General features: G+C 41.0%; 2 protein-coding genes across 3 annotated transcripts in view; one reads left to right on the top strand and one right to left on the bottom strand.

Moving 5' to 3' along the window:
* Positions 1 to 14,554: 14,554 nt before the first annotated feature.
* LOC116582247 (centromere protein V-like protein 1) overlaps positions 14,555 to 23,834 on the bottom strand; it is a 65,435-nt gene continuing 56,155 nt past the window's right edge. Inside the window, exon 2 of the mRNA XM_032329694.1 lies at positions 14,555 to 14,614. The gene's annotated coding sequence lies outside the window, so the exon portion shown is untranslated. The remainder of the gene's footprint in view (positions 14,615 to 23,834) is intronic.
* LOC116583401 (diphosphoinositol polyphosphate phosphohydrolase 3-beta) lies at positions 16,261 to 22,911 on the top strand. Of its 2 annotated transcripts, none has more exons than XM_032331507.1 (2): positions 16,261 to 17,006; positions 21,223 to 22,911. In XM_032331507.1, coding segments are annotated over exons 1-2 (495 nt in total). In that variant the 5' UTR covers positions 16,261 to 16,512; the 3' UTR covers positions 21,224 to 22,911. The 2 variants fall into 2 exon arrangements, with proteins under 2 accessions (XP_032187398.1, XP_032187399.1); XM_032331508.1 differs by having other exon boundaries at positions 16,261 to 17,340.

Here is a 23,834-nt window from a genome sequence, read left to right as displayed (position 1 = left end):
GTGTGGTACATATACAATGGATCTTGGAACACAGACAAAATAAAATTAAATGAAAAATAAAAAAAGAAAAAAATAAAAGAAAATAAATCCTAGTTAGTTAACATATAGTGTAATATTGGTATCGGGACTAGAATTTAGCGATTCATCACTTACATATGACACCTAGTGTTCATCATAACAAGTGCCCTCCTTAATATTCATTACTCATTTAGCCCATCCCACATGCATATCTCTCCATCAGCCCTCAGTTTGTTCTCTACTGTTAAGAGACTTATGGTTTGGGGTGCCCGGGTGGCTCAGTTGGTTAAGCGGCTGCCTTCAGCTCGAGTCATGATTCCAGGGTCCTGGGATTGAGCCCCACATCAGGCTCCCTCCTCAGTAGAGAGCCTGCTTCTGTCTCTCCCCAACTCCCTGATGCTCTGCTAACTTGTGCTCTCTCTCTAACTCTCTGCCAAATAAACAAATAAAATATTAAAAAAAAGAGAGACTCTTGGTTTGCTTCCCTCTCCTTTTTTTCCTCCTATGTCCAATTTTGTTTCTTAAATTCCCTGACGTTCACAGCAGTATTACCAATGGTATCTAAACCACGGAAAGAACCCAAATATCTATCAACTGATGAATAGATAAAGAAGATGTGTTTATATACATATGTATTATTTTCGTATTTTATGATTTTTTTATTCATGTTATGTATGTTCTATTCATATTATGTTTATCCATGTTATATTCATATTTTATATATATATATATACACACACACAGAGAACATCAATGTTATCAATGTTATATATATAACATTCCTTTATATCTATTATGGAATATTACTCAGTCATCAGAAAGAATGAAATCTTGCCATTTTTAATGATGGGGAGGGAGCTATAGTGTATTATATTAAGCGAAATAAGTCAGAGAAAGACAAATACTATAGGATTTCACTCATATAAATGACATCGAGATAACTGGCCACATTTGAATAAGGTCTGTAAATGAAATATATAATAATATGGTTATCAAAGTTAATTTATTGATTTTGATAATTGTGTGGCTTTTTAAAGATTTCATTTATTTATTTGCACATGTGCAAGAGAGCACAAGCAGAGGGGAGGGGCAGAGGGAGAAGCAGACTCTCTGCTCAGAGGGAGCCTGCTGTGGGACTTGGTTCCAGAACTCTGGGATCATGACCTGAGCTGAAGTCAGACATTTAACCGACTGAGCCACTCAGGCACCTGATAATTGTAGTGTGTTTATGCAAAAGGATGTCCTTGTTCCCATGAAGGTACTCTAAGGTATTTGGGGGTAGAAGGGCATATCTACAGCTTGCTCTCAAATATTTTGGAAAAAAAATTGTATGTATGTGTATCTGTATGTAGTATGTGTAAGGAAAAGAAAAAGAAAGAGGGAAGGGAAAGAGAGAGTCAGAGTGAGAGGGAGAGAGAGAATAAGAGAGACAAAATATGCAAGATATTACAACTGACGTATTTGGGTCAAGTATAAACAGGAGTTTTCTGTTCTTGGCTATACCCTTGAGTGTGTAGATGGCATGTAATGGCAGAACTGGATGTGATTACCAAGGAAATGAGTGTAGGTGAGAAGAGATACGGACCAAGGACTGAGTTCTGAGGAAGGTCAATGTCAAAAGGTCACAAGGAAAGGAGGAGAGCCAGCCAAGGAGACTGAGGACGTCAGAGAACAACCAGGAAGGTACTGTCCTGGAACCCAGGTGTGTATGCGTCAACTTGGTTTGTTTCTCTAGAGAACTCTGAAAAACACACCAGGAACGAAAGTACTTCCAGGAAGTGTGAGTGATCAACTCTGTCCAAAATTATTGATAAGTCAACTGAGGAGAGCATTTGATCTAAAAATACTGATGACACTGTTATCTTGACCAGAACACTTTTAGTTTAATAGAAGGTGTATAAGCTTCATTGGTACGTGATTAAGACAGAATGGGAGAAGAATTGGAGATAGTGTGCGTAGAAAACTCTGTCTGGGATGTTTGTTATCAAGAGGAGGATAAAGGGTCTTGCAGGTGGTAGAAGGAGTGAGGTAAAAAGAAGGTTTTTTGCTTGTTTTGTTTGGGGTTTTGTTTTTAAGATGAAAACAATAGGGGCACCTTTGTGGCTCAGCCAGTTAAGCTTCTTCCTCCCCCTCAGGTTGTGATCCCAGGGTCTTGGGATAGAGCCTCTTGTGGGGCTTCCAGCTCAGCAGGGAGCCTGCTTCTCCCTCTCCTCCTCAGTCCTGCTCTCTCTTTCACTCTGTCTCTCTCGAATAAATAAATAAAATCCTTTTTAAGAAGATGAAAACAAATAACACCAGTTTGCAGGCTGACAGGAATAATCTAGCAGAGGAAACAAAAGTGATAATGATCTTACAAATGCCCTGAGAGCATGGATTTCTTTTTTGGTTTAGCCAATCTAGATGAAAATTCCGATACTTGCAACAAAAAGAATTTTCATTAACAGAGTGAGCAATGCCTAGGCATACCTACAAATTTGCTGTTTTACACCTATTGAGCAGATATAATGTATAAAAGTACTCTCATTCTGGCTTGGATAATAAATTTTAGGTACTAGTTTGGATGATAGATTATATAGGCACATGAATTAGGAACATCAGTTCTGATGCCAAAGATTCCAACCCTGGGCCTGTCACAAACTGTCATGATGGAAAGATTACTTACTTTCTGTGTTCAATTTCTTCACATTAAAACAGAGCGACTAATGACACATGTGTCATGGTATTGTGCTGACCAAATGAGGTAAAGCACCTACAGAGCTTACAAAAGGACTTGCCAAATATGGTAAATATTTCATAAATGTTAGGTTTTGTTAAATTTGCATGTGACTTGATGCAAACTTCCCCTTTATGGTAAAGAATGTAAACTCCTTGTGCATCTGTTTTCCCTACACACATGTAAACTTAAAGGTAATTGGTTAACATGCAACTGAATGTGAAATCATTCACAGATGGATTTTATAGTTAAGAAACATGAAAAGAGAGTATTCAACTAAGATACAAAGGAAATTTAAAAATCAATCTTGGTCCATGGACTGTGTGAAGAGGCTTGGTGTTATGTGTACATTTATGTAAATTTATTATATAAATTATGTAAACTTATGTGTCAACTTGACTGAGCCAAAGGGTGGCCAGACATTAGGTCAAACATTATTCTGAGTGTGTCTGTGAAGATGTTTATGGACGAGACTAACATTTGCACAGGAAGAAGTGAAAAGATTGCCCTCTCTAATTTGAAGGCTACATGAATCAAAAAGGCTGACTTTCACTCAAGCAAGAGGGAACCCTTCTTGCCAGACTGCTTGAGATGGGACACTGCTCTTGTCCTGCCTTTACACTCAAACTGAAAGATCAGAACTTCCTGAGACCTGATCTCAGCAGCTGTAGGGCTGCAAATTAAACCATCACCTCTCCTGGTTCTCAGGCTTTTTGACTTGGACTGGAACTACACCAGAGCTCATCTGGCTCTTTACCATGCTGGCATAGATGTTATTATTACTAGACCCCATAATCTTGTGAGCCAATTCCTTATAATAAATCTCTCTCTCTCGTACTCTGTGTGTGTGTGTGTGTGTGTGTGTGTGTATAAAACCTTGATATATATATTTTTATATATATATAAAACAATGAGGAAATTTACTGGTATATATAAATACACACACACACATACACAAAACAATATTATTGATTTATATATAAATATGATATAAATACAAATATTATTACATATATTCTTCTATTACATATACATATTTGTCATATAAATATTATATAAATGTTATTATATAAAATAAATATATCTTAATATATATTTACATATTAAAATATATACAATTTCACACATTTTTTTATATATATGTATAAAACAATGGGGACATTTCCTGCTAAGAAGACTGCCATACTTATTGTCAAGTAGTTGCAAGCTGGAGCTGCCCTTTAGATAAGGAAGAACATTCAGTTCCAAGCTATCTTACGGGGCAACAACAGATATGCACAGTCAGGGAAATTGCAGATATGGGCTCTGAGATAAATTGAAATAAATTATTATGAAGAAGGGTCTGGGGGAACCTGGGTGGCTCAGTTGGTTAAGCAGTTGACTCTTGGTTTGGGCCCACATCATGATCTCAGGGTCCTGAGATCAAGCCCCACGATGGGCACCACAATCAGTGGGCAGTCTGCTTTAGGATTCTCTTTCGCTCCTTCTGCCCAACCCTTCTCTCTCTCTCTCACTCAAATAAATACATTTTTAAAAAAGAAAAATGGCCTGATGTCATAGACATTCATTGAGGCTTTAGAGTCAGACAGTCTGGCTCCAGCATTCTGTGATCCTAGCTGAGTTCCAGAATTCTAGTTTATTAAGTGTGTGTGTACGTGTGTATTTGTGTGTGTAGAGCACTTCTTTTATAAACAATCTTGACAAATAAACACAGACCACTGGGGTTAAGATCTGCCTGTATGATGTTCTGTACTGAGAGTTGAATGTACATATACATATGTATGTATATGTACATACATACATCTATACCCTATTGATTCTGTTCATCTGGAAAACTCTGAATAATATACTTGGGAAGGCACAATTCCCTTATTGAAGTACAACTACATGCTGACATGATATAACTCAGTAAAGAGTGGGCGTTATGGTCACAGGGTTCAAACAATCAGGGTCACAAAAAAGGTTTCCGTAAATAATTAAGTGATGGTTATTAAAGGCTGTGGTAGGTAGCATTCTAAAACTGTCTCCCAGGATTTCCCACCATAATCTCAGATACCATAAATAAGAAGAATTATCTTGTCCATATTTGCTTTAAGTTACATGGCTAGAGGGATCTTACAGGTATAATGAAGGTTACTAAACAATTGACCATAAGTAGAGAGATTATCCAAAAGAGCCTGATTTAATCACAGGAGCTTCTTAAAGGCAGACAGTTTTCTCTGGCTAGCAGCAGAAGGGCAAGCAGGAGAGATGTGAAGCACAAGAAGGATTTGACACACCACTCCTTGCTTGAAGATGGAGAGAACCACATGCAGAGAAAAACAGGCAGCCTCTAGAATCTGAGAGCAACCCCGACAACATCCTGCACCATGGAAGCTAAATTCCTCCAACCACCTGGATGAACTGGGAAATAGCTTCCTCTCCAGAGCTACCAGGTAAGATCCTGGCCCAACTGACACATTGATTTCACCCTGGGACAACCTGAGCGGAGAACTCACTAGATCCCTGCCATATCCATGCCACATATCTGACGTACAGAAACTGTGAAATGATAAATATGGGTTGACTTAAGATGCTAAATTTGTGGCAACTTGTTGTGCAGCAAAAGAACACTGATATCAGGTATTTATGTTATTAGCATATTGAATCTATCATAGCTAAGGTCATTCCCTGTATTACCCAACTTACTGGAGGGAATGGGACATGATTTCTGCCCCAGCCATAACCACATGTAGATCTAAGGTGCAAATGAAAATAAGCACAGCCATAGTCACAGTGCAGAGAATTCTAACTCTCACGTAGTGAAAATTAATTGCAATATAGAGGCAAGAAGGAACAGCTTGAAGTGTGGCAGTAACCATGAAGACATTTCCTGCTAAGATGACTGCCATACTTAGTCTGAAGGAGTTGCAAGCTGGAGCTGCCCATTCGGTCCCTGCCCTTTGGATAAAGCAGAACATTCAGTTCCAAGGATATCTTACGGGGTAACAAAAGACATGTACAGTCAGGAGAATTGCTGGTAAGGGCTCTGAGTTAAATTGAAATAAATTACTATGAAAAGGGACCTGGGGGCACCTGGGTGCCTCGGCTGGTTAACCGGTTGACTCTTGGTTTTGGCTCAGGTCATGATCTCGGGGTCCTGGGACTGAGCCTCACAATGGGTACCACGATCAGTGTGGAGTCTGCTTTAGGATTCTCTCTCTCCCTCTGCTCCTTGCCTCTCTCTTTCTAAAATAAATAAATCTTTAAAAGAGCAAAAGGATCTGATATCAGACATTCCTTGAGGCTTTAGAGTGAGACAGACTGGCTCCTACACTCTATGATTCTAGCTGAGTTCCAGAATTCTAGTTGTGTGTGTGTGTGTGTGTGTGTGTGTGTGTGTGTGTGTGTGTGCGTAAAACACTTCCTTGATGAGCAATCTAGAAAAATCTTTACACACCACTGCGTTTAAGATCTGCCTGTATGATTTTCTGTACTAAGACGGTTGGATCAGCTTGAATGATCCCACTAATCCCAGAGCCTACCAAAGTGTGTGGTATATATGGATTTTCTGACCCTCATCCCATTGCCTACGTTCAGTAGCTTCTAGTACCGGTGTATTGTTGACCTCCTGGCTTCCTAATCCGTGTTGGCCTTTCTAATAATCTTTCAGTTTCTGAAATGTCCTCCCAGTGGGAGAAGTTCTGAAATTCCCCTAGGCTTTGCAGATACAAAGTGACTGATATACAGAAATCACACCTGTAAGGAAACTGAACTGCAGAAATTAATTAACAAATATAAGCCTGGCAATGTGATTCTTGTTTTGGTAAAAATTATCAACTTCCAGGAATACGGACTCATGTCTGTGAGTCCCCCAAATCTAGAATTTCCAGGTACAGGCATACATGTTCATAGTCACGAGGACACAGGTCCCCTGACTTGACTCCTGTTCCTATTGCCTCTGTTCTTCCTCAGGCCTATTCCATGTCTCCTCTTCCTCTTTCCCTCTCCTGTGCTGCAAATGCACCCTCTGGAGACTTCTAATTCACAAATGACATTCCATTCTTTGTCTTCCTGTGAGGTACTTCAGTGCTGGGACCATGATCTGTTCTTTGCCATATCCTGCATGAAGCACACTACATGACACATGGTAGGCATTGCTGAAGGTTTGTTGAATTCATCTCTTTCATAAAGAAACATGAAGGTAAAAACACCCACGTCCAATCTGCAGGTAGTGCAGTAGATGTTTCCTATACAAGTACCATATGTGTGGGTTTTGACTATCCGGGGCCAGGCATGCCCTTCTAGAAGGTTGAAGGAATAGAAATCTGGTCCATTTGTCAGTGTGCCTCTACATGCCACATAGCATACTTTTCAGCACACAATATGGCTTAAAGCAACAACTCCCAGGACTTAGTCATGTGTATATGCCTTTCCATATCTACCACCCTCAAATATAATACAATGTTATAAACATAGTATTTCACGTGAAGGAAAAGTATTATTTGCAAGAGCAAAACTCTAAAAGTAAATAGAGTGATAACATAGCAATCAATGGTAAAGAATATTTTCATTTACATTGGTGACTTTCAAAAATATGGAAATTTTATAAAATGATATTATTTATTTCTTTGAGAGACAGAGAACACAGGGGGAGAGACAGAGGGAGAAGCAGACCCCACAGAGAGAGGGAGAAGCAGACCCCGCTAAGAAGGGAGCCCGATGTGGGGCTTGATCTCAGGACTCTGGGATAATGACCTGAGCCAACAGCCAACACCTAACCAACTGAGCCATCCAGCTGTCCCCTATTTTTTTAAAGGTCAGTATAGGCTGACCAATGCAGGCAGTGGATTGTCACAGCAGTCTAAAACCTCAGCTCTACCACTTTCTAGCTGTGGGTGTCGGGGCCAACATATCTATCCTTCTGGGCCTGAATGTCATTATTTATGAAATTGGAACAATGGTGCTTATATCATAGGAATTTTATGAAAATGATCAGCAAAATACGCAAAATAGCTGAAACATGGGAGGCCCTCAAAGAGTTTTTATGATCTTTTCTGATACAGTAGTTAAGAAACAAACAAAAAACCAAGCAGGATTCCTTTATGAGGATTTTGGGAATTACATACATAAGGAAGTTCATCCAGAGCAGCAAGTCTAGGATACTTCTTTCTAAGATGTAGAATCAAAAGAAAAAGCTATTTGATAGATGTTAAAGTGAAGTTTAGAAACCAAGAGTCTCGCTGGTATCCTTAACTAGGAGAGATAATAGTGTAATATGAGAAAACACCTGACAAAACACTAATTTTCAAACTTGCCTTGAAATGGGTAACCCAAAAGAAGATGGAGAACAAGAAAAGGAAAAGCTGTTCTCCTCCCAATTTCAAATTCCAGAGACGAAGGCCTGGCTCAGAACTTTGGTCAGAGCCCCTCTACCATGGTGTTCACTGATGTTGCATCTTTCCAGAACAGGCTGATTTTACTGGGGGTACTCAAAGATGTTACTGTGAAAGGAGGAACGCTGCCATTTTCCTTTTCCCAAATTGATACCCAATACCCAACATTGGTTGTATGTGCTTTGTTGTCTTTATCGAAGGAGCCTGTGAAACTTGTGAAACAGCTTGGTGACCCTGAGAAAATTGTTTTGCCTCTGAGGGAACTGGTCTCAGGGTGTCTGGGCCTGTGGGTGAGCAGTGTCATTGACAAAAAAGCATCTTCCCTCCTGGGTGGATTTGATGCCTCAGTGGAAGGATTTGGCAGGATTCTCACACAAGGAAATCAGCTTGCAACAAAGGACCCTCCTCAGGATGCATCCACAATCGTCTAAAGTCACACAGGACTGGTAAATAACAATTACTCTATTCCCGCATGAGAACTTGAAAGAGTCGTCTTTCCTCTGCCACAGCCAGAACCAGTGTGGAATAGACCAGCATTGGGCCGAAGGAACAGGGGGAAAGCCTCTGGCATGAAGAACTTCTGAAATCGTGGGAGATAGGATGACAGAGCAGAGAGCTGTATCAGCGAAAAATGGAAGAGGAACCAGACAGGACTGCTGGGGCAAGTTAAGTGGGCCTGGCCGATACTTTAGACTTTCTGGGGTGTTATCATCAATGAGTCATGAGTTTCCACCTCATGCACCTACCTACCAGCTTTCAGACCCTGGGCAATTTCCCCTATGTCCCTGATCTCAATATCCTCCTCCCTTGTGAATTGGGAATGACAGTATTTCCTTGAAGCCTTTTTATTAGGACTAAAGGAAAGATGGATGAAGAGCCTAGTGTAAGACCCATCACACGTGCACTATTACTTAACATTAGCCTCAACATTCATTTCGACTCTGTCAGTAAATTGCTTTCATTTTATCTGTTTAATTATATAGCTATGTTTCATTCCCAAAGATACAGTTTTATTTTCATAGATATTATGTAAATTATAGTCAAGTCCTGCACAGATAAAGTCATCAGGTGATGAATGGCTATCTGAAACGTCACTCTAAATCCTGTTGTGCTGGAAGAACAGTGCCAGCCCTAGGAGGGATCCACAAAACTCTAGCCCTCAAATATCTCCCCGCTGACTAGCATAGTTCCCATGGAAGCTGATATATACATGGTGCTGACAATGATGGCACCTCCTAGAATAACTGCAGTTTGGAAACAGAATGTTTTCCCTACTGCTGTCACTTTCAAAATATTAATTAACTAATTGTTTCAACAACATTCAGCAATGCCTTTCCAATTGTATCAGAAACTGTTCTGGATGGTGGATTGACAAAGACCAGTGAAACATGGCCCTTGCCTCAAGGGTGTCACAGTGCAGCAAAGGAAACAGACATGTCTGCTACATCAACAGATATGGTCTAGATGACTACAGTGTGTGCTCAGCGGTGTTCTGGGCTGCTTCACATAAACCAGTAGGCAAAGAGACAAAGATCCCTAAGATCAAGGAGCTTCTATTGAAGCAGGAGTTACAGTGGGGGGAGTGGGGAGAGAAACAAGCAATAAGCATAATAAAGAAGTAAATAACAGAGTCTGGTAGGTGATAATTCAGGCTAAGGTAAAACAGATCAGGAATATGGGGTGGGGTGAAAAGGGTGAGTGCACTTGGCAATCTAAAATAGGAGGTGGTGGTGCTTGTAGACCTTCAGGAGGATTCAGCATTTCACTCTGACACATGAACAGAGGAGTGCTAGCAAGGGTTTAGGTGCTGAATGAGAATGTACAGGGACAATGTCAGTGAAAAGGAGAGACACAGCAGTCAGGGAACTAGAGCTAGGGATCAAAGAAACAGGAGAACTCAAGGAGGGCTGCCTCGTGGAGAGGATGGAAGCACTCACCTAGACTTGACATCCATTGAGCTTTGTGTTCAGACACTTGGCTGCACAGCTGTTCCATGACTCACAAAATCACAAAAGTAAAAGGCCTATAGGTCACCCTGTGATTCACTCATTACTCAAAGGGGAAAACTGGAGGCATACTTTTTGCTCCAATCACTTTTTTGGGGGATGATTCTACTGAATTATCTAGTATAGATGCACTATGAGGCCAATTCTATGATGGAGGGAGTACCCAAGACACACAAAGAAGCAACCAGTTGGGGAACATGCGGAGAGTTATTTGAAAGACACAACCCTCTGCACCTCCCCAAGAGAAAAGATATATGGAGATGCCTCTGTTCACTCATCTTTCTTTTCGTATCACTAATAAACAATTAGCAGGTACAACAGTAACTGGCCTTTGATCCATGGAGCTTCCGTTACACTCTAATACTCAAACCATATATTTCGAACCCTTCCTGAACACCAAGTTCCAGGCACTGGGCTGAATCAGGGGGAACAAGTATGTTTCAGGTTGGCTCCCCGCCTTTGACTTTCTTACAAACATGCTGGGAAAACATTACAAAGCTCCATGATTACAGTGATGACAGAACTAAAGTCAAGGGAGTCTGGAAAAGAAAAAAAGAGGGGGGTAACTGAATCCTAGTGTAAGGGGAGGGTGGGCACCCATGGTCAGCAAAGCCTTCCCCGGTGAGTTGAAGTTAATGGGGTAGGTAGTTTAGAATCCCATTTTACAAATGAGAAATAATATGGCCAGAGATATTCCCTTGCTTCAGGCTGCATAACTATTTGAGAGAGCCAAACTGAAATTCTAGGTCGTTTGGTTTGTAAAACACCACATTTTCTCTCATTGACTACTACTAAAATCACTTCACCTGACTGTTTCCCTTTACTATTTCCTGAAATCCTCTCAGGTATGTTGTGGTCACTCTCCTGAAAGCTGGTTCCAGCTATAAATGATACAAGGCTCTGGGAAGTTCTATAACAGTCTCCCTCCCAGGTAACAGCTGTTCTGGAAAGTGCCTCTCTCTTAGAATTGTAAACCACCATCTCACTAAGTAAGGTGCTCAACTTCCCATGGATGTGGCTGTCACTTTCCAATCTGCCTGTTCCTTCCTACTCTAGAAAAGATGCAGAAATATGTATCGGACTTGTTGGTCTCACAGAAGATCCCCTCTGCATTAGAAGATTCCATAGAAGCTATGTTCTCCTGGGTGCCTGGGTCTTCCTGAATTTAGAAAAAAGAAGGAGAAGGAGAAGGGGGGAGAGAGAGAGATAGAGAGAGAGAAGGGAAGGAAGGGAGGGAGGGAGGGAGAACAGAAGACATCTGTACCACAGGAATGGCATGTCTCAGAGAGAGGAAGAGCATTATTTTTGGAGTCACACAGACCAAGGTGTGAGTATCAGCTCCTTCACTTACTGTCTTACTTAAGCACATCTCAGCCTGTTTCTTAATCTGCTGAGGGGTATTTTGATATTTATTGTTCTGGTTTGTTGGCAGTTAAATATTAAGTGTGTAAAACCAATCAGACCATCAATAAATGAAAATCAGTGCCTAGAGTGATGACAATACAGAATATCTTCTCTAGTGCATCACTTAATTCCATTTTGTGTGTGCAGAAAATATTGAATTTTGAGTTGTCATGTAACATGTCCAGGTAACACACTTGATTGGTGGCAGTGAGGTAGGCACTCAGGTGTTCTTTCCACTAGATTGTGCAGAAGAACATCTAGATGGAAAATACCTTTCTTTGAACCCAGTGACTCTGAGCAAATGAACGCCTTATGTAAGAAGTTAACTCTGAACCTCATCAAAAAATGACACAACAAACTATAGCTCTTGATCAAAACAATCATTTGACAAGACATGGTGATGCTACGAGAGCACGGGCTGTAGAGAGACATGAAGACTTGAATTCAAATGTCAACTCCACTCTAAGTCTTCTCTTCCACGAATTGTAAATAGTAACCTCCTCGTTGAGATTTTATGGGCTGTTCAGGAGGATACAGGGGACCATCACAGGGCTTGCCACACAGACTCTACTTGACAGATATCTCCTGTCTTAACCTCATTGCCTTCCTTAAGACTCCAGGGAAAGTTCACTGTCAACCTTTTCAAGTAGAGGTTTCCACTATGAAAAGCATTTTCTCTCTCTCTCTTATTTTGGGTTGGATTTTGTTGGGTGGTAGTTACCGGTTGTGCCAACCAGTTTCTGAAGCACAACAAACCATCCAAAATGTAGTGATTTTGAACAACCAATTCTTTTGTTCATGATTCTACAGGTCAATAATTTCAGCTGGGCTCAGCTGAGAGGTCCTTTTGCTCTTCTTGGAAGGCTTGACTATGCATCTGTGGTCAGTGCCCCTGGCTCTGCTGGGGGCTGGATGGTGTATGATGGTCTCACCCACATTTCTGGCAATTGGTTCCCTGTCAGCTATGGTGGAGGGATGCATGGGCCCTGGGTCTCTCAGCATCCACTTAACCCACGCTTCTTCACACGGTTGTTCTCTTGTGTCAAGAGCACCAAGAGAGGGCAAACCCTTGTGTGCAAGCACTTTTCAATTCTCTCCTTGCTTCGCTCTTGCTACTGTTCCACTGGACAAAGCAAATTCCAACTCCAAGGCCAAGGGAAATGTGGGAGGAGATACAGGCAGATATGCACAAAATACATTTTGTTACTGTAACAGTCTACTGTTACGGTAGCTTGTGAAATAACCCTGTTCATCATTAGAGAATTCCTAACTATGGGTGAACTAGACAATGGAATGCTTGCCTCTCAAAAATGATTTTTACATTTCTATACAAAAAGTCATACCTATCTTGCCTCATGATCAGTCTAATAGGTGAATCATAAAATTATTTTACAAAATTCTGCTGAAAAAGATCAGTTTGAGATTTTCCCAGCATTGTACCATATCTGTAAATTGCGGATCCTCCTATCCAGAAATGTGCTATGACTTTGCCATTGGGAATCCAGCCTGCACCTCTTTCCATATCATAATGCTGCTATTCTTCTCCCTTCCAAAAAAAAAAAAAATATGCCTCAACAGACACCTATTGCATAGGCATCCTCTGATGGGGAAGTGATAGACGAGACTAGGAAGCAGCCCCTCTGGTAAGACAAGGAGAAAATACATGCTAACTCTAGTCTTGTGATGTGGTTGGGGCCTGGATGGGCCACCACTCACCATAGCCCCTTGCCCCACCTCCCAGATTTGCTAGAGTTCCTCTTGATTCATTCAAGCCATCTTTCAAAGCTGAGTCCGAGCTCTATCATTTTCTACTACAATGTCCTAACTTTATCGCTCAGGATCCCTTGGTATTTTATTTATTGTGTGGTGGCTGATATGGCTACCGCGAAGGCCATCATTTCCCTACCATATTTTCTATGTGGTTACTGCTGGCATACATGAAACCATTAGTGCTTTAAATAGTAATACTCCATTCTACCATGGAAGGGAATTCATTTTTACTCATTTCGTAGGCTTTTCCCAAGAAGATATTCATATCATTTGGAAATAATGAAAACTTGGTCTTCTTTACTAAATAATGTTTTTTTCCTCTTTATGATCTCCGTACACTGGAAAGATCACCTAAAGCAAAAGTTAACAATATTGGTGATAATAGGTATATTTGCCTAGACCTTGACTATAATGGAATTTTTTCTAGTTGCTTAACGTCATCCGTGTATTTGTACGTTAGGCACACTGAGAACTACAGCCTGCTAAAAGCAACGTTCCTAGTTTGTTTTTAATCACGGGGTGTCACATTCCTTCAAATATTTTTTGATCGGCGCCTGGGTGGCTCAGTGGGTTGAGCCTCTGCCTTCAGCTCAGGTCATGATCCCAGTGTCCTGGGATTGAGCCCCACATCAGGCTCTCTTCTCAGCAGGGAGCCTGTTTCCCCCTCTCTCTGACTGCCTCTGTCTACTTGGGATCTCTCTCTCTCTCTCTCAAATAATTAAATAAAATCTTTGGGAAAAAAATGAACCACTTATAAAAGAAAGGAAACAAATGTTCTTTGATCATCCATATACCATTAAAATATGGTCAATACTAGTATCTCTAGTATCTACGTCTCCATTTTGTCATTTCTTCATATGCAACCCACACATTTTTGTCCTATTATGCTCTAGATATTGCAGGAGTCTGTTGCCACTGGGAACAGGATCATTTTTGTGAGCTATTCTGGGTATAAATGGAGTGTAGCAGACCTTGGGAAGCTGATCTCACTTGTTATTTAAGAATTGGGTTGTTGGGGCTCCTGGGTGCCTCTAGTCGGTTAAGCATCCCACTCTTGATTTTGGCTCAGGTCATGATCTCAAGGTCCCATGGGCCTCTGCACTGGGCATGGAACCTGCTTAAGATTTTCTCTCTCCCTCTCCCTCTGCCCCTCCCCTTCCCACTCACGCGCCCTCCCTCATCCTCCCTCCCTCCTTCCCTCTCTCTCTCTCAAAAAAAAAAAAAGTCCTTTGCACTTACACTTCAGATTCCCCTTCCCTTTGATGAGGGATTATTTCACTGGAAAAGGGAGTTTTCATGATCCTGGTTGCTTGATGCCAGCAGAGGGTCTGTGGGGAAGAGAGAGACACAGATGCCTAAGCTGCAGTATGGAAAAAGTTAGGGGACATCAGACGTCTTCTCCATAAGGCTACAGTTAGAGCAGGGAAACAGTAAGAACAAATGAAAAGGTGAGGGAGGGCTTTTGGTTGTTAACTTTTTGGTTATGATGGTCCACATCTTGGCCAAGAGGACAGCATGACCCAACAGAGAGGTGGTGAAAGAGCACCAAGCGGCCTTGCTTGGTGTGGAATCCCACACCAAGAGCCTCCGTAAACATCAAACTGAAAAACATGAAGGGATTTCTGTAGGCATGTTTTCCAAAACCCGAAGCAGTACCTATCAGTGAGAAAGAGAGAGAAGGGTGAAAGTGAAAGAGGGTGAAGAGTGTTGGGACTTCCTAAAAGGTGACTTGGGGTGGTTCTGCAGCTGTTAGGTGACTAGGACTCCAAGGGCCAGGGCTGAAACAAGTAGGCAAGAAGTTTACTGTCAGGAAACTGAGGAACAGAGGTTAGGTAAGAGGGCAATAGGACCTGTTCAAGAAAAGTGTTAAGTTATGGGCTGTGCCAACATGCCCAGCAAAGCCAAGAACCTGCCACCCTGAATCAAGGAAACCTCATTTAAAATGGAGTCAGGTGGCTAGCAGGGGGAACGTCTCACGGCCTACCACTGCGGTCAGCTGCACACCCCAACAAGGATAAACAGTTCCTGGCATTCCCCGCAGGAAGCAGCTTCCTTTCCTACTCCAGCAGGAGGAAGGATGATTGTCTCCTTGCCCAGCAACAAGCCCAGCCAATAGGAAATACCACAACGGGGCCAATGAGGAAAATGTCAGCACCTGCAACTGTGGCTTTTCTGCAATGGACTTTCCCTTCCCGGAAGCCCCTCCCAACTGCCTCCTTTTCCCTAGAGAAGAAAGGTCCTCGTGTCTGAGCTCCAGACGGGCCTCTGAGGTGCTATAGTTTGCCTGTTCCCAATTGCAATTCCTCTGCTACACCCAAATAAACCCATTTTGCTGATAAACCATAACCGGCTGTTTTACCTTTTAGGTGGACAAACCTGTTGAAGAACTCAAAGGGTATGGATATGACTCAGCAAAGAGTAGGTACTGTTTTGCCAAGAACAGCGAGGGTCATTTTTCCTAAACCGTAAGGCGGTAGCATTCCTTCTGGACGATGATGATGCCCTTGGCCTGATGGCCTGTAAAATAAGTGTATGCGTTTCAGGCAACCGCCAGGAAGGATGAGGAGAAAGGTCTGGCCACGCCACAGCCAACTTCAACTCAAAGGCCCACATGGAAGCGATCTTGGCCCCAGTCACAACGCGGGAATTGAACTCCCAGGGGAAAGAGATTTCCAGCCTGGGAGGTGCGGGGCGCCTGCGCAGTGGGCCCGAGGCACCGCGCGCGCGGCGGGAGCCACAAGACCCCCGCCCCCGCCCCTCGCCCTCCAACATGAACGCGCACGTGAATGGGGACGCGGACGCGCACGCGAATGCGCCTCACCTCACTCAACCCCTGCCCGGCGTCTGAGGAGGGAGGGAGGCGCGCGCGGGAGCCGCGGGTGGGCGGTGTGCGGAGTGGCGGACCCGAGGGCGGCGGCACGGGGGCGGGGCGGCGGCGCGGGGGCGGGCGCGGGGGCGGCGGCGCCTCGTCCAGTCAGGCGGCTGCATTCGGGACCCTCCGGCCCGCACGAGGAGCGAACCGACTGACGTACTTTGCCCGCCCCCGCCTCATCTCCCCCGGGGCTTCCTGGGCTCCCCCGGCTCACTCCTGGAGCGCCTTCTCTCCCCACCGCTCTTGTCGGCCCTTTCTCTCCCAAGCATCTCAGGCGGCGGCGGCGGCGGCGGCGGCGGCGGCGGCCGAGACCCCAGCAGCAGCAGCGAGCGGCAGGAGCGGGCGGCCGAGAGGATGAAGTGCAAGCCGAACCAGACGCGCACCTACGACCCGGAGGGGTTCAAGAAGCGGGCGGCGTGCCTTTGCTTCCGGAGCGAGCTCGAGGACGAGGTGCTGTTAGTGAGTAGCAGTCGGTACCCGGACCGCTGGATCGTGCCGGGCGGGGGCATGGAGCCCGAGGAGGAGCCGGGCGGTGCGGCAGTCCGAGAGGTGTACGAAGAGGCGGGAGTCAAGGGGAAGTTAGGCCGGCTCCTGGGCATTTTCGAACAGAACCAAGACCGCAAGCACAGAACGTACGTGTACGTACTGACTGTCACTGAGATTCTGGAGGATTGGGAAGATTCGGTTAGCATTGGGAGGAAGCGAGAGTGGTTCAAAATCGAAGATGCGATCAAGGTTCTCCAGTGCCACAAGCCCGTGCATGCTGAATATCTGGAAAAACTAAAGCTGGGCGGTTCCCCGACCAATGGAAACTCCGTGGCCCGGTCCCTGCCACAGAGCGATCCCTAGTATGTACCGCTCCTGCACAGACTTCTGCTTTCTGCCTACCTTAGAATAAATAGTGCCCGGAGCGCCTCTCATTCCTTGTGCGGTCTCACGGGGAGGCGGGGGGCTTCTTTTGTTTCCTTGGCAGCCCTCCGAATCACGCTTGCAGACCGTCTCGGTTGCCAGGCACTGTTTTCAGACAATTTGCACGTTTTTCAGATGCTTTGAAAATCGCTGCTTGGTAGCACTGTAACAGATTTCGGTAATCCTAAACCACGTGGGTTTTTTGTTTTGTTTTGTTTTGTTTTTAGAGTGCCTTAACTGCTTGCCCATCTCTTAGCTTGTGTTTTTGTGTAGGTGGGTACACTTTGTAGTTTCTTTTATTACATTACACACACACGTGTGTGTGTACGTGTGCGTTTTTAGTACTAATCCTGTGGTTGGTTTTATAGTGAATGCCTTTAAAATCTGAACATCTTGATTATGTGGCGTCTTTAACTTTTTTCCTTAACTTGCTTTCTCTTTCATTGCATTAGCCCTTGCTAGCAAGCTCTTCGGTGATGGAAATTGGTTTAAAGATAGTTATATATATATATATATATATATATATATATATAAATTATATATATATATATAAATTTAAAAAATATTTAAGACATTACATCTTGTGGTTTTTCCGCACTCGGCAATAATTTTGTGTTCAGTAGTGTAATCTAATTTGCCATTTTCAGAAGTTTCTTTTCTCGTATGTACACGATTGGAATTTCAAAAAATTTTCACTTGTGGTATTTTGTTGCTCCTTATTTGAAATGGCCATTTCCCATATAGCCCGAAGGTAATTAAACAAAGTATTACTTTATACAGTGATTATATTTTTGGGTAAGTATTGTTAGCTGGACACGTCCTGCTATGTACTACTATCATGAAAACTATTCATAGAGTGTGATTTAGTATGTTCACCTTCCAACTCCATAGCCCCTTCCTTAATACCCTAAAACAACCATGGTTCTCTGAATATAAAGTAGTTCTTGAAGGAACATTAAATTTTACATATTTGAATGTAGTGACATTTTAGTTAATCTTCCTGACTACCAGTGACCATAGAGGAATGGAATTTATATGGTGATGAGATCCCAACCCAGTGTGGTACCTTTCTTGATATTCAGCTTTTACAGACCTCTTAAACTGCCAGGAGGAGTGAACTGTCTTAAAGATTTAGGATAACTGTTTTGTGTCATGGGACAAACTTTTTTTTTATTAAAAGCTCTTGCATTTGCATCAACACTTGTTTTAAATGAGGAATCTTTTCTAAAATGCATAGCCTGCCTTTTCATACTACATTTATTCCCCTAGCCATGTCAGCAGTTAAGTAGAAGAAAAACCTACTTGGTTAAGAGCGTATTAGGGGTGGAAAGTTAATGCCATATGTAACACCTAAACATTTTTAAAACATTGCAGTTGCAATTAATGAGTATAAAGTAGAAAATCATGGTTATTTAAAAACATTTGTTATACAAACTAACCTGTTTTTAAACACAATTACTGCTAAAAATTTGTTACCTTTTCTTAAACTTTATTATTTTACTGTTTTTTAACATACATACAGAGCAATGCACAAATATTAACTGTACAGCTTAATCAATTTTTACATACAGAATATATGTATGTAACCAGAATCCAGATCAGGAAATTAACATTACCTGTAACTCAAAAGCCATTGCCTTTCTCTTCCTAATCAGTACTCTGCCTTTTTATCTTTTAAGACTATTGAATAGTTCTGTTTTTGAACTTTATAGGTTGACTTTTAGAATGTATACATTTTTGGGCTGCCCTGCCCCCTTGTGTTCTTTATTTCACTCTTCAAAATACTCAAATATTTTTCTCCGTTTGAGTTTGCATTGTTATTCTACAAATTAATACATTTATACGATTGCTGTTAAAAAGTGGGTTTTGTTGAATTTTCTAAAGAAATTTGGTGCCACTATTTTGGAAACAAACTTTGTTACAAACTTAAGCACTGATAAAGTACAGGTTTCAATTCACAAAACATTTTCTGTAATAATGCTATCAAAGTAAACTAAAAAATGAGTGAGTTTTTAAAACCAGTGACAACTTCATCATCTGAATTACATAGTTTGATCAAATATGGTTATTTAATGTTTTTCTATTTTCTCTTAAGAAGTGATCTGTATTGAATATCTGTTTGAGCACATTTAATTTCAGTCTCACATCGACCCAAAGGTATCTTCCCCCAATAACCTAGTTATTTTAGAAGATTCTTAAATTCTGCCTTAACAGAGCAGATATATTGGGGTTTTATTTTGAAGATATTTTTGTTGATAGATATCCCTTCCACCTGAAATGCTGCCACAAATATTTTGGAGACTTAACTTCTGCTTGTTATTCATTTTATTTGGTTCTTAAGTATCTAACAAAGGCAAAGATGCACAGTATTCATATTAACCTATTATTAAGAATGATTAGCCTATAAATATGTTGTGGACGTTTTTCCTTCTTCTTTTGACAGAAACATTTAGAATAAGTCATGATATTTTTCAGGACTGTCAGGTTCATTTAAGTAGTTTTTGTGAAATATTCTCTAGAGCGTAGCCTTGTCAGAATAGTTAAAATTTCCAAGGAGATTCTTTTTTTCTCTTTAAGACTAAGAGTTCCAGACCAAAACAGGTAACCAGAAATAGTATATAGAAAATTTCTATCACCTCAGCACTCCAAATATCGATGCACAGTTGCGATTTTTTTCCTTCTAAGATTGTTAAAAAGGCAACTGTACGTTATTTGTTTGGTTTTTCAGCTCTCCCTTTGAAAAGAAAGGACAATGAGTGCTCTCCACAGATAATTAAGGTTTGCAGTCATGCATCAGAAATTTATTTTCTGCATGTTTTATAAACATCTTACATTTTCAGCCGGTCAAATAGTTTATTCTTATTAAGATATAAAGAGAAAACATTGGGGGTTAATATAGATACATAGGTAAACTCTAAATAATTGATGCTGTGTCTATAAAGTATATTTTTTTCAAGAAATGATGTGTGTATACACATCAACACACACGCACACATGGTGTATTTGGCTGAGCAAGGGTTTTTACTTCCATGTGTCCCGTGTGGGAGAGCTACCAGGCACTACCAGGGTCTTATCAATATTTTCTTGGTAGTTGTCTCCTGATAAACTATTATACTGTATTTAGCAGATTTTAAATGTTCATGGACAAACAGTACTATGAGAACTGGAAAAGTCACTATGATAACAGAAGTAAAACATGACATTTTTATGAGACAGAGTTTGGTGTGATAGAAACTACAGTTGGGGTTTTGAAGTCAGACAGACTTGGGTTGAAAACTGGCTCCAGTTCTTGCTCACACTAACTTCAGCCAGGTTATCTAACTTCAGATAGTTAGATTTTTTTTTAAATATGAAATTTGAGATAATAAAAATAGATACTTTATAATCTCCAATGAGAAGTCTTCTCTGACCACTGGGTTAAGATGCTTTCTTCTGTGTGTGTCACAGTTCTCACAATCTACTGTACTTATTTGCATGGTTGTGTGGCTAGACCACAGATTCTGTGATGGGTGGGGACTATCTTGAATTATTTCCATAAGCCTAGACTCCAGAAGGCGTAATTTAGAATTTTTTATGTCTTACATGACCAGCCTATCCTTTTTTGTAAAACTTGTAGTATCACTGCTTTCCTCTTTTGTTTTCTAATATAACCTGTAACTCCCTCAGCTGCTGATCCAGTCTTTTTTTTAAAATTTTAAGCTTTATTACATTTTTATAAAGCTACAGATTTTTTTTAGTTATTTGCAGCATAACAGTATTCATTATTTTTGCACCACACACAGTGCTCCATGCAATCCATGCCCTCTAGAATACCCACCACCTGGTACCCCAACCTCCCACCACCCCACCCCCCCAAGCCCCCAACCCCACCACTTCAAACCCCTCAGATTGTTTTTCAGAGTCCACAGTCTCTCATGGTTCACCTCCCCTTCCAATTTCCCCCAACTCCCTTCTCCTCTCTAACTCCCCTTGTCCTCCATGCTATTTGTTATGCTGATCCAGTCTTAAATTGCATCTGCATTAGATAATTCCATGAAGGCTTTCCAAACACAAAGTGAATGATGCAGATAATAGGCCTTTTGTAAATTTATCAGTTGGAGGAATTTTTAAATTAGTATATAAGCATGCTAATTATATGTTTGTTTGTTTTTCCAGATGAACAGCAAAGATTTTCAAGATTGCTGTAAAAATCTTTGATATGAATCATTGATCAATGGATTTTCAAGTGGAGGTGAGCGATTCCATGTTTCCAAGGAGACAGCTCACCTGACTTTCCTTCTACATCTTGGAACATTCCTTACTTGTCTGTTCCACTGACTCTTCTTGCCCTGGTTGTTACTGTTGTACATGAACAGACTCTTACTTTAACACCTGTAGCCTTTTGTTATGCTTTTTTGATATGTCTGCCTTGGCCATTAGACTGTGATATCCTTGAGAGCAAGGACCCTGTTTCTTTACTCTTTGCATATTCTGTATATGAAACACCACTGGAAATATGATTGACATCCGTGAAGGTTCTTTGATTCAATTTATATTTTGTAATCACTATGTGGCAAAACATTCCCATTTCAATATGGTGCTAGTAGAATATATGCTGTCTAGGCACCATATATGTGGCTTTTCTGTATCAGGTGTTTCAGAAACTTTTGAAGGCAGTTGTAAGATGTTCAAGATGAGAATTATTACTCATATTTCTATGTCATACCACACAGTGGCTAACACCATTTTGAGATTACCCCAATACATAGGGCAATATTTTGTAGAATCAGTCCTTTGTGTAACAACTTCAGTATTTTTGTACTGTTGTTACTTTGCTGAAATTTTATTCAAAAATATCACTTGCTATAAAACTAATTATAAAATAAATACAATGAACACAAGATAATATTGTGGATTTTTATAAAAATAAATTTTAAGATGATTTACAAATGATATATTTAATGCTTTTGCAATGCCCAAAGCACTTCTTTCATGTAATCTTAACTTCCCTTTGAAGAAGATTGTTTTTTCTCATTTTATAAGTTCAGTGTACTGTATTATTTGATGCCAGAGCCAACAAAAACTGCAGTACAGGCAGTTTCCAAAGTTAATTACACCACTTACTTTGCCTAGGTTTCTTTTGCGTCTCTTACTGATTCAGTTTGCCAATTTTCAACCCCTTTTCCAACACACTCAGCTGACTTCTCTTTCCACCTGGTTTCTGCATGTGAGAATGTGAAGGACTGAGAGACAGCTAAATTGTCACTTAGAAAAGGCGCTGAAGAAAAAAAACTTCTGTGAGTGGGGAAGAAACGACTTGGGTCAGCTGTCTCCAGAAGAACAACTTTAAGAAAATGACAAAGATGTTTAGAGATAATTTTATGGAGTCTTGCCATGGGGTTTGTAATGTCAGCACTCTTACCCAGTTTCCTACAAAGGCCTCAGAGTGGCTTTAATACAGTAGTTTTGTTTCCTTTGCATTTATAAAAGCAATTGCATCAGAAAAACCATGAATTCCATTTTAGGTGTTACCCCCTTCCTCATGGTACCGGTGAAATGTAGTTACTGTTGTATCAATCCTTACAGAATTTGAAACAACACATCTCCCACTTTATTGGGTTTTTTAAGATGTGATATGGTACTATGGTTATGTTTTTTGAAATCCTTATCTTCTAGACAAATGTACTGTTAATTTTACAGATGAAGTGATATGCTACTGGTATTTGCTTCAAAATAATCTGAGGGTGGGGTAGGTGAGCATACAGATGAAATAAGATTGGTGATAAATTGATAATTTCTGAAGCCATGTGACAGATACTTGGGAGTTCATTATACTATTCTCTGTACTTTTGTGTATATTTGAAATTTTCCATAATAAAAATTGAAAAATAATTCATTGTTTATTTGTAGGCCCTTGCTATCCCTAAAACTTAAGTAGGGAAGGCTGATTAGAAGACAAATCTAGACAGACACACACACCCCACCTCCAAAAACCCAGGTTTTGCTCCTGAGCTAAACATATTAGCAGACTTGCTCTTCCCTTAATGTGAATTATTTCCTTGAAAGTCTGTCAATTTCACATGCTAAAAGACTTTTAGCCTCATCAGCATGCCAAATGTGATCAGCAAACTTTGAACCCCAATGGTGGACATAAGCTTAGGCTCCAGATGAGACAGCACTCCCATTCTACAATGTATCTTTAAAAAAATTAATTTTTTTTCTGATTAGAAAATTAATTTACCTTAATTTCAGAAAATTCGGAAAATTCCCTCCAAGGTAAATGAATAAAAAAATCACACATGATCCCCCTACTCAGAATAGCCATATTTGAAAAATACGTATGTATATCTATATATATTCCAGCGTTTTTCTTTTCAAATGTAACTATATGTTACCCAAGCAGATGGCACAAGTGAGCCCCCTTCCACCAGAATATTTTCAAAAATCCAGGACCCCTTTTATTACAAGGCATACACCACATAGGTAACTTGTTCTTCAGAATTTTTTAGGCTAATGCTCTGGGCATTATGGAATTTTTGCCACTTCTGTGCTGCACAAGTTCAGCAGACATAGCACAAAGCTTGGGTCTGAAATCTAGGCCATGCCTTGTACTCACTAATTCCTGATGCAGAACAGAATAACTGTTTTGTTTTTGTTTTTTTGTTTCCTAATTCCATCACAAATATTCTACTCAAGAAGTTGGTGGGAGTGGGGGGCATTGATTCAGAGGAGGTGCCCCTTTAATAAATCACACAGTTGCAATATATTAGCTAAAAGTTGGCCTGCTA

The sequence above is a fragment of the Mustela erminea genome, chromosome X, assembly GCF_009829155.1.
Source record: "Mustela erminea isolate mMusErm1 chromosome X, mMusErm1.Pri, whole genome shotgun sequence".
Lineage (NCBI taxonomy): Eukaryota > Metazoa > Chordata > Mammalia > Carnivora > Mustelidae > Mustela > Mustela erminea.
This window is presented reverse-complemented; position numbering and strand designations above follow the sequence as displayed.